This window comes from Trichechus manatus, unplaced genomic scaffold (assembly GCF_000243295.1).
Source record: "Trichechus manatus latirostris isolate Lorelei unplaced genomic scaffold, TriManLat1.0 scaffold00101, whole genome shotgun sequence".
Classification (NCBI taxonomy): Eukaryota; Metazoa; Chordata; class Mammalia; order Sirenia; family Trichechidae; genus Trichechus; species Trichechus manatus.
In genome coordinates, this window is record NW_004444037.1 from 5,554,191 (window position 1) to 5,566,048 (window position 11,858).

Consider the following 11,858-nt stretch of genomic DNA (forward strand, 5'->3'; position numbering starts at 1 on the left):
AGGTGGGTTGGAACTAAACAGGTACTTAAGCACCCTGCTTCCTACATTCCTCTACGTAAGCTTTTGGTAGGCTATTCAGACAGCTATGTGAAGAGAAACAAGAGCAGTACTGATGATAAAAGCCAAGTTATTTCTTGGGCACTAAAAGACCCTCTTGGGCTCAGGGCAAGACTACCTGAAAAAATATTTGTCTACACGTATACACACGTGCGCACACATACGCACTTAATATACATACTGGCCCAATGTCTAGGACATGCCTGTAAAGGAGGCTGAATCTAAATTTGTTTGTTTTTTTTTTTAAATCTGCTACATAAGAATCCAAACTGAGACAGCACTGTTTTCTCACTCCTGCCGGAAACTTGCAGTAAATCAGTAACTTTGTCGAACGGCATCAAATCCATTGAGTACAATGCCATTCTAAAGCTGGTAGGCTTGTTCTGGACAATCTGTAGAGCAAGTTCATCGACCAAAACGAAATCAGAGATTAAGACTTTGCTTGGTAGTTACGTTTTTTCAAAAAAGAAAAAGAAAAAAAGAACTGTTTCCTTCAAACGAGTATGGCTCTAATCTATACCTACTCACAGTGGACACCGCGCCAGGGTTGTATACAGAAACTAAACCTTGCCGATTCTCCCCCCACCCCTAATGTATGAACACATATTTTTAAAGATGAGTATATACAAATGCTGGCTGGGGAAGCCTTCTGGCCAATTAAACCCTAAAAGCAAACTCTATTTAAAAATCAGGTCAGTAGCACAAAAACTCATGCAGTGGTTCAGAGCAGCATGTCTCTATCTGTGCTCAGGGAGCATCTTTTCATGGCCCGTGTCTCATTCTCAGCATAAAGAACTAGTTTTTGTTAAGCCCAAATGTTCGAAGACTTCTGCCCTTTGCTGCAATAACGTTCTTTTTTCCACATAAAGGGCTTAGGTTTCAGCTTCTAGCCTCGTTCCATCGTTACATCACTGTGGATGATTACGAGGGTCAAATGGGACTACTTGGCGTTTATTCAAATAAAATATCATCCTTACTTTTCGAATAGAATTAGAGAAGCCTTCAAAAGGACTCTGGTGTGTCCAGCCCATCCTCCCATCCTCCCAGTCAGAACTTTTTTGTTTGCTAGGCTGCCTTGCTATAGGGAATATATACAGTTTCAACCCTTGCAACGGGCTGGTGGCTGACAGCAAAGATCGCTGGCCACTAAAATGTGCTCATAAAGGCGGGATTGGGATGCAAGTCAGAGGAAAACAAAATAACAACTATGGAATCCAAAAGAATGGGGACCGTCCTGGTAGGGGAGACCCCCATACACATATTCTGTTTCAGACGTCTTCGTGCACAAGCAGAGGCTGGGTGGAAGAAGCACTGCTGCCGACGGAGTTGATTCGCACTGAATGATCCGCTGGGATGGGGCTGGGGTTTGCAAAATTGGAGTAAATCTGAGGAAAACAAGTGTATAGTCAATACACCAGTTCCTACAGCAACCATGGCATGCTTCAGAATCACAAATAACTGGTTAAGAGTCTTACAGAGCAGGGGCTTATACAAGACCTTGATGGCGAAAAAAACAAAATATATTGACAAAGCAAAAATACAAGCTTCTTGTTCCCAGTGTCTGGTTACATAAGAAGTGATAGCAAAAAACTGTTCAGATCGCATGGATGAACCTCACAAACATCATCCTGCACAAAATGAATCAGTCTCGAACAGAAAGATACTGTGTAATCTCCCTGATACAAAATAAACGAACAGATAGAAACTAACGATTATTAATGGCTACCAGGGGTAGGAGAGAGGGAAAAGGAGGAATTTTCGTTTGGGGGGCACTGACTTTATGTTGGAGCCCTGGTGGCACAGTGGTTAAGAGCTTGGCTGCTAACCAAAAGGTTGGCAGTTTGAATCCACCAGCAGCTCCTTGGAAACCCTATGGGGCAGTTCTACTCTGTTCTCTCGGGTTCCCATGAGTTGGAATTGATTCGACTGTAATAGGTTTGGGGTTTTTTGGGGAGTTTATGTTAATGATGGTGGAATGGTGGTTTTGGATGAGGACAGGGATATAATGGTGGCACAGTGTGAAAATGTAATCAGTATCATTCAGTTGTGAATGTAGAAGTTGTTGTGTTGGCAGATATTTTGGTATGTTTTCACCACAATAGAAAAAGAGCAAAAAAATGTTCAAGCCTAGCGCTTGTAATGGGACACATCTGAAAACAAGCACTACCTAACTTAATAAAAAGGTTTCTATACAAATCTTTACAGCCAACTACAACCCAACAAAAGATGTAATTTGCTGAGAAGTCTGTGGCCCTTCCAGGGGCCTCACATTGAGAATCAAAGCACTTGAATGGAAAATACTGTTTAATTTGAAATATGCTTTGACACCCAGAAGAGTAAGCTTTAACCCAGAAGTATCAGTGATGCGTTGCTTAAAAAAAAAGATAGCTTCAAGCACACAACCCAGAAAAAAAAAAAAAAAGTAGCTTTAAAATAATCTGAGTCAAAGTAAGGACCACTAATTCTTCCTAAAAAGCAGGAGAAGAAATAGTGGATTTGACTTTTCATTCCTCCCTCCATCCAAAATCATTGGGAGGTTTCTCCCCAACTTCCAACGCCTCTCTTCATTGTCTACGGCTCTGGGCATGACAGCTCTCTGCCATTTTCTCGCTATGCTTGTTTGAGCAGAAGGCTTATTTCACTGCAATAACAAGCTGTCTTTTCGATGCTTTTATTCTAGTTCAGATCACTCCAACCCTCCAGAGAGTGAATGGCCATGACAAGTGAAAGGGAGAACATACCAACCCCACGACCAGCATTTGGGGTTGGGGAGGAAACTCGGTTAAGCCTTATGGAAACTTCTACTTCCACCCTTCTTAGTGCAAAACACCCTACCTGCCCCCTCCTCATCATACATTCTTCTTTGCTCAGAACATTGAGGTTGGGCAGAAAGAGCTTGTTTCCATTGCTTTCCTTCCTTACCTGAAGCCCAATTTATTACCTAAGCCAAGGAAATGGGTGAGGAGGTCAGTACATACCCCCAGAGCCTGAGACGGGGGACACACCTGGAACTGGGAAAAGAGGGCTTTTCCCCACCTGGGCAGAGGGTACTCACATGATTGGTGCTATCTGAAATCTGCTTCTCAATGAGCTGAACCATCTGCTTGAAGGTTGGCCTCTTTAGGGGATCAGCATCCCAGCAAGTCTTCATGATGTCATACCTGCAAAACGACGGCCATTTACTACCACTCCTCAATGCCCTTAACCTGTCTGCTGATGCAACAATTTAAATAGTAACTCCAGGCCTCATGCAATTGGACATACTGAATGACATACACATAAAATAAAATGCATGCATGTATGAAATGGAAACGGTTAAAGTGCTCAGCTGTTAACGGAAAGGTTGGAAGCTTGAGTCTACCCAAAGGTGCCTCGAAAGAAAGGCCTGGCAATCTACTCCCAAAAAATCAGCCATTGAAAACCCTACAGAGCACAATTCTACTCTGACACACACGGGGTCACCATGAGCCGAGGTCGACTCAACAGCCACTGGTGCTAGTATATTTGAAATGCCACCGAAGCTTTCTGTATTTTTGGTGATGAGATTATGAAAATAAGCTACAGAAATGACATTTGACCAGGGTGTGTCATAAAAAGGAACCAGGTGACATTGCAAACTGTGCTAGTGCAAACCCTTGACATCTGGCTTTCTGTCTTTAAAAAGAAAAATGAAAGGGGAAATATTATCTGAAGGAAAAGCTTCTTGGCTCTTACATTTCAGCAGGTGCATGCTGAGGGCTGAACATCCGGAAACCTTCCTTGATCATCTTGTAGAACTTAGAATCGACTGGCATTCCAGGGTAGGGGCTGCTTCCTGAGGCACAGACAGAGTGCAAATCCATGTTAACCGCAAGCAAGCAGGACTCGACTAAAAACCTCAAGATGATACTCTGAGTCTAATCAAGGTGCCTTTGGCAAGGATCATTTTACCTAAGGAGAACAGCTCCCACAGGAAAATCCCATAGGACCAGACATCACTTTCAAATGTGTACACACAGTTGAAAATGCTTTCAGGGGCCATCCACTTCACAGGTAGTCGAGCCTGTAACGGCAGCACAAGAGATTCAACAGTGTTAATTAAAGAACTCAACTACTGAACAGAAAATACTCTTACAGATGTTGCTCCTGCTGAGACACAGAGGTGGGAGTTTGACTACCATCTCACAAAGACCTTTTAACTCTGTGACCACAAATAGTCCCAACCACCTCTGAATAACTGGCTTATAGTTATATTATCTTCATTTTAAAGATAGGAATATTGAGTCAGTATAACATGGTGGTTAAGAGCACAGACTTCAGAGACAGATAGACAACGGGTGGTAATCCTGGCTCCACCACTGGCTTTGAGTAAAGCAGAGATTTGTTAGTTGCCACTGAGTGGCAGTTTCCCCCTCGTTCCTTAATAATAAAAACATAGCCGCCAACAGTCAGGATTATATTTCCCAGCCTCCTTTGTGGCCAAGCATGTCCATTTGACTGACTTCGGGCCACTAAACTGTAAGTAAAGAATGGCAGCTTTAGGAAAACCTTCTTAAAATATAGCTGGCATGTGCCCTTTGAGTTCTTTCTTCTGTGTCCCTTCCTCTATGCTGCCTTCTTGATATGATGACAGGATATCTAGTGGCCATCTTGGACCATGAAGATGAGGGCTATAACCCAGGGATTGTAAGAAGTGGAGAGGTAAAAGGAACTGGTCCCTGAGTACTTCATGGGACCTCTACCCCAGCCCTGAGTACTTCATGGGACCTCTACCCCAGCCCTGAGTACTTCATGGGACCTCTATCTACCCCAGCCCTGAGTACTTCATGGGACCTCTATCTACCCCAGCCCTGAGTACTTCATGGGACCTCTACCCCAGCCCTGAGTACTTCATGGGACCTCTACCCTAGCCCTGAGTACTTCCTGGGACCTCTACCCCAGCCCTGAGTACTTCCTGGGACCTCTACCCCAGCCCTGAGTACTTCATGGGACCTGTCTACCAGTCCTAAGTACTTCATGGGGCATCTCCACCAGCCCTGGCCTGTTGCCCTTAGACTTCTTCTACTTTTATTTTGGGGTTGCTGTCATGTGCAAGGAGTCCCTGGGTGATGTGAATGGTTAACGTGCTCAGCTGTTAACTGAAAGGTAGGAGGTTTGAGTGTACCCAGAGTCTCCTTGGAAGAAAGGCTTAGCAACCTACTTCTGAAAAACCACCACTGAAAACCCGATGGAGCACAGTTCTACTCTGACACACTTGGAGTCGCTGTAAGTCAGAATCGACTCAGTGGCAACTGGTTTGGTTTGGTCACATGCAAACCAAACTATTCTCACTAATATACTGGAAAAGTCCTTTAATATTTGTAATTAAGCTCCAGTAAAACAAAAAATACCTCCAATTTCATGAATTGTTTTATGGATTAAATGAGATAAAGTGGGTGAAAGTGCTTCTCACAGTACTGCCTGACTCACGAATATCTGCAAAAGCACCTAGCATAAGCAAACACTCCATAGACATGAGCTGTTTATGATAATAACTTTTCCGAGGTGGTGAGTGGCAGCGACAAGGCTTACATTCAACAGCTGAACCCCATGTCCTGACTTTCCACTAATGTTGAGCTAAACTGTCCCTGACAATTCCTCTTACAGATAATCTGGATTCCTGGATCCTAATGTACCATAAAAAGCTAAATCTCCTAATCTTTCCCTTAATTCATTTGGGATTGGAAATCGTGAAAACAATTTTTCTAGTCTTAAAGTTATTCTCGTAGATACTAAAAACTACCTAATTTGATATTATGGTAGTTTTAGAAGCAGAGTTAGATCCTGTTATTCTGTGTGACAAGGAAGCACATATACACTACCCACCTAAACTAACACAAACTCAGGTAGAAAATCTGAACAGACCCATAACAAAAGAAGAAATTGAAGGGCCATAAAAAAAACTCTCAACAACAACAAAAAGCCCCAGCCTGGAAGGCTTCACTGGAGAATTCTATCAAACATTCAGGGAAGAGCTGACACCAATACTACTCAAACTATTCCAGAACATAGACAAGGATGGAACAATCCTAAATTCATTCTAGGAAGCCAGCATAACCCTAATACCAAGTCAGGCAAAGACACTACATAAAAAGAAAGCTAAAGACCAATATGCCTCATGAACATAGATGCAAAAATTCTCAACAAAATTCTAGCCAACAGAATTCAGCAACATATCAAAAAATAATACATCACGACCAAGTAAGATTCATCCCAGATATGCAAGGATAATCCAACATTAGAAAATCAATCAGCATAATCCACCACAAAATAAAACAAAGGAAAAGAATCACATGATCCTCTCAATCAATGCAGAAAAGGCATCTGATAAAATCCAACACCCATTCCTGACAAAAACTCTCACCGAAATAGAAATAGAAGGGGAAGTCCTCAAAATAACTAAGTGCATGTATACAAAACCAACACCCAACACTATTCTCAACAGAGAGAGACCAAAAGTATTCCCCTTGAGAATGGGAACCAGACAAGGACACCCTTTACCATCACTCTCATTCAGTATTGTACTATAAAACAAACAATAACACCTATGAGGAACTTTGCCCAAAAGCAACGATGAGAAGGCAGGAAGGGGCAGGAAAACCAGACAAACGGAAACAGGGAACCCAGGGTAGAAAGGGGCAGAGTGCTGACACATTGCAGAGATCGCAATCAATGCATGAAACAATTTGCGTATAAATTATTTAATGGGAAACTAATTTGACCTGCAAACTTTCACCTAAAGCACAATGAAATGTTCAAAAATAAATAAATAAAGCATTCTCATAGGGGGGAAAAAAAGCACATTTATTGCTTTATCACAAATTTACTTTTTAATATTTTCATAGCTGTATTTCAATTAAACTGGTTTCCTTGGAATTGCTACGTACTTTACTTAATGCGTTTAAAACCGTATTCTATCCACAGACTTCACCATACTATGAAAGGGACCATGGCATTAAAACAACTAAGAAGCCATGCAGAAAGAAAGAATTTTCAGAAAGCCTGATATAAGAAGACCTCAAATGACTACCCCATGTAAATTCTGGGGCAGTAACATGTGTGAGTTTCCTTGTTTTATACTTGTCCTATAAATTCTCTTTACCCAGGTGCCTTGTGAAAAGTAATGTCTGTGACTGGTTCATTCAATTGACCTGAGTTGAAATTCACAATCTGGAAGCTTGGTGGGCCTAACTCATCCTTGCAAATTCCAACTAAGATCACTAAGCAATAACAAGTCAATAAGAAGCTGGGGTATAACCATGCTATGATTATTTAAAATTCAAATAAGACATCTATAAAAAATAGTAAGAAGAATAATGTCATATACGTATTAGCTGTAATGTGCTAGGCACTATTCTAAGCACTTGACATATATGAACTCATTTAATACTTGTGGCCATTTAACAAGGTAGATGGTAGTATTATTCCCAAGCTGAGAAAACCCAAGGTTCAGAGGTGCTCTTCCCAAATATTACACAGCCCCTAAATGATGGAACCAAGATTCAAACTCAGCAAGACTGGGTCCAGAGACCACTATCTTCTTCCCCTCACACTTTTGTCAATATTCAGAGGCCTACATACTGAGCCACCTCTCATTCCTCCTTCTGATATCACACCAGGATGAAGAGAAGTTGGTTTTATTAACACTCATGATGATGAAATCTAGCCTCAGAGGAGCTTTTATATAAATGCATGCTTTGGTTAGGAGATAAACTCAGCAAGGCTTCTACAAAACCAGGTCAAGTAGAGCGTAGAAATGGGTCTGGGAAAATAGGCATCCAAGGATATACATTCAGGACTATACGGTTTCTCATGCTAACGGGATTGTTGTTGTTGTTGTGTGCCATTGACTCAGTTCTGACTCATAGCAACCCTACAGGACAGAGTAGAACTGCCCCATAGGGTTTCTTAGGCTGTAATCTTTAAGGAGCCAGTGGTGGGTTTGAACCACTGATCTTTCAGTTACCAGCTGAATGCCACCAGGGCTCCTGTGCTGACGGAATACTGCTCTGGAAACATGGGCTCTAGTTTCAGATTTTGCTGGCCTGTGTCACCGCAAACAAAATCACTAAAATATACTGTGCCTCATTTTCTCCAACTTTTAAAACAGGAAGACACTCCATTCTAGGCCAAGCATTTGTTCTGAGGCTACAGTGAAAACTGGCAATGAAATAAAGCACTTTGAAATAAAGATCTCTATGTTCTATAAACAAATTATTACTTATAAGCCTATCTAATAGCTTTCTATTGATTATAAGATCCAGTATTCTACATAGCTAATTCTGAACATTACCTTAGATTTTAATCTTTTCCAAATGGCATGTCAATCTCAAAAAAAATTCTCCTGCTGCGACCTTCAGGTCCACATTTGTTACACTTGAGCAAAATTGAGTTCATTGCTATTCTCAGGCTATAATGAAAACTAAGGCTATTTCTGCTTCCTTCACATGCCCCGTAATTATACAATTAGAATTAGCAATTCTATTATCGGAATGTTAGTTGTAGTAATGTTCAGCATACCATGCAAATTTTGCTGACGTACACTTAATTTGACTGCTAAAATGCATGATATCTCAAGGTAGGCTTTGCATTATGAAAATGACAGAAAACAATTTGGATCAAAACTTGAGACTTAAAATCTTTCCCTTGACTGTCAGGCAAAGGGTGAGTACTCACGTTTCCTTTGACTACATAATTAGAGTCATTCTTGATGTCTCTGGCTAGACCAAAGTCACAAATTTTTGTAATTCGACCATGAGTAAGGAGGATATTCCTGGCTGCCAAGTCTCTATGAATGCACTATTAGGATAAGAGAGAAAAGAAAACCATTTAAATTCATTTTAACTTTTAAAGAGTGAAAACTATTTTTAACACTGGAGTGCTGCTTATATTATAAAAACCCATTACTTTTGTTTTATACTTAAACTATTCTATGCACCAAAATTCTTTTAAAAATCAAAATTATACCTTGAATCATCACATTTTGTGTTTCATATCATTAGGACCCTAATTACTATAATCACTTTCAAAACCAATTCCTAATAAGCGCTTTTTTTTTTCCTTCTCAGGACTGCTTTCATTCATAGGAAAATACATAATAAATAGTCTTATAATTTTTTTAAACTGAAATTTCATTTTGCATGCAGCTCTTTGAATGTCCTTTTATAGAGTTTCTAAAACGTCTTCGTAACTTCAATTTGACGTCTTCCAAGGACACAAAGAAGAAGCTCTTTATTTCAGCCACCCTATATCCCCTTTTAGTTCGGTAATTGTTTGGAAATGTCACCGATGACACTTGAGGATAGATCAGTAGCCTCATCCTATCCTGTTAGTCCCATATCCTCAGGAATTTCTCTCACCCCTCCAGAGAACACGTTCCTTGTTTCGTTCCATCCTTCACTTTACATGCCCATCCTTTTCCCAAATGCATATTATTCTATCTAAGCCCTGATTCCCCACACTTCTTAAACCATACATGTAGTATTTGGGGTCTAACTTCAATAAAACCCAGTCTATGCTTCAGCTACGCACAGCAACTACATAAGGTCTCCCCTCCTTTTATTGATAAAATGATGATTTTGCTGTTTTCTAAGAGCAAATCCTATATCTTAAAAGCCTAAAGTTTTAAATGAATTCATTGCATATGAAAAATATTCATGGAAAGCTCATTTAGACAGGCTTGCACTTTAAAGCTTGTAAATTAGAACAGGAATTCCAAGGAGACAGCAGTTGGAACATGAAAAAACTAGATTTCCTCTGCTTTTGGTTACCATACTTCAAAATGACATTCTGCATTCTAACTATGGCTCTAAAATGATCCAATCTGAAAAAAAAAAACAGGACTCTTCTGAGGTGCACTCCCACTTACATTCTTCGAAGCAAGGAAGGCCATGCCCTTTGCCACTTGGTAGGAAAAGCTTAGCAAGTCTTCAAGGTCCAGAGCCAACTCGTCATCCTCCATGATGGCGGGAGTCACATCCTGTTCTATGTATGAGCCTGTCAGGAGGAGAGGGATTTTCTAAGCATTTTAAACCTTAAAGGTGAGGAAAATAAGAGACAGAGACAAGAATAACACCAAAGGGTGGGAATGAATGAACTAATGTGAACTTGCAGGCCAATCACCACCCCAATGTTGAGGAAACATAGGTGTTGAATCACAAAGTTAATATTATAATCCTGGGATGGGTTGCAAAATCCTTGGGAGATAGGAGTAGTTACAAACAAGATGAATACCAAAATCCTATATATGTATTATGATGCTCAGATACAAAAACATGTGCTTTTTTTTTTACCCTTACACCTTGCAACCTTTAACTGCCATTAATACGGACCCTCTTGTAAAGGAGAACTGGTCACTACCGAGAATGAGTTTTTATTCTACAAAAACCAAAACCAAGCCCACTGCCATCAAATCAATTCCAACTCATGGTGACCCCATGTGGTACAGAGTAGAATTGCTCCACAGGATTTTCTTGGCTGTAATCTTTAGGGAAGCAGATCACCAGGCCTTTTTATTTTGGTGTCTCTGGGTGAGTTTGAATTGCCAACCTTGGTTAGTAGTCGAGTGCAAACCATTTGCACCTTCTAAATCCTCTGCAAATGAAATCGTTGTTATTTGCTTGATAGGTACCCACCTATTCTCTCAGATCTCCTTTTGTCTGCTTTGGTTGGGACAACATAAGAAACTCCAGGTTTCATGTCCATGTACTCATTAGTACTATCACTGTTGGAAGAGATGAAACATTCACCAAGTCATGACTGAATAGAATGGGAAATAGGTGGGACACTAACGAGGTAGGCTCAATCTCCTCTCCTCCCCCACCCCTTTTTTTCAACATAATAGGCTGATTTTATTTGAAGAAAGTGTGTCAAGTTTCAATGAAGGGTTTCAAAGATTTGTTCTAGAGGACGTGAGTTTTGAATAATCAACATCAGGATCCAACCCCAGGAATTAGATGGCCTCTTTCATCTCAATAACAGAGGGGACTGGTGTTAGAAATGTCCCATTTCCTGACACTACAGATCTAACAGGAAAAAGAGTCAAAAACATTAACCCACATGACTTCCAACTCTCTAAATTAGCCCCAAGAGAAACGCAAGATGAAAGGAAGATAAAGGACAAGGTGTTATGGGGGAAGGCAGAGATTGTGAACATATAGTGACTGATGGAAAAAGGTTTAAAAACCAAGTTTGGTTCAGATAAACACCAATAATTTGGATGATTTTCTGAACCATCTGGACCTCTTGAATCTGCAACATTTGGCTGGAGACTCTTCAAGATTTCTAGTACTTCCTGCTTCTGATTAGCATAGAAACACCATGACAACAATCTCCTTCAGAGCATGCTGGTGGATCCAATCCCATATGGAATCCCAAAGCACAAAGAACACCACACAGGATTGAACAACTTGGGCCATTATTTCAGAAAGTTAAAAAAACATATATGGGGCCAAGATTATAGAAATAAGGCAAGGTAGTTCATTTCTTTTTACAAAGAGTGTATGCTTTGTGACACAGCTTATAAAGACAGTGCTCTACATTCTACCTTGGTGAGTAGTGTCTGGGGTCTTAAAAGCCTGTGAGCGGCCATCTAAGATACTCCACTGGTCCCATCCCCTCGGGAGCAGGGGAGAATGAAGAGAACAGGATACAAGGAAAAGATTAGTCCGAAGGACTAATTGTCCATGGCTACCAAGGCCTCCACCGGACTGAGTCCAGTACAGCTAGATGGTGCCTGGCTACCACCACTGACTGCTCTGACCAGGATCACAACAGAGGGTTCT

General features: G+C 40.8%; 1 protein-coding gene across 1 annotated transcript in view; it reads right to left on the reverse strand.

The window, feature by feature from the left end:
• Window positions 1-829: 829 nt before the first annotated feature.
• The window catches only part of KIT (KIT proto-oncogene, receptor tyrosine kinase), a 104,944-nt gene continuing 93,915 nt past the window's right edge, over window positions 830-11,858 (reverse strand). Inside the window, exons 15-21 of the mRNA XM_023737337.1 lie at window positions 10,710-10,798; window positions 9,944-10,071; window positions 8,752-8,874; window positions 3,988-4,099; window positions 3,772-3,871; window positions 3,113-3,218; window positions 830-1,442 (exon numbers count right to left, since the gene is read on the reverse strand). Of these exons, the coding sequence (XP_023593105.1) occupies window positions 1,326-1,442; window positions 3,113-3,218; window positions 3,772-3,871; window positions 3,988-4,099; window positions 8,752-8,874; window positions 9,944-10,071; window positions 10,710-10,798 (775 nt within the window). The 3' untranslated portion in view covers window positions 830-1,325. The remainder of the gene's footprint in view (window positions 1,443-3,112; window positions 3,219-3,771; window positions 3,872-3,987; window positions 4,100-8,751; window positions 8,875-9,943; window positions 10,072-10,709; window positions 10,799-11,858) is intronic.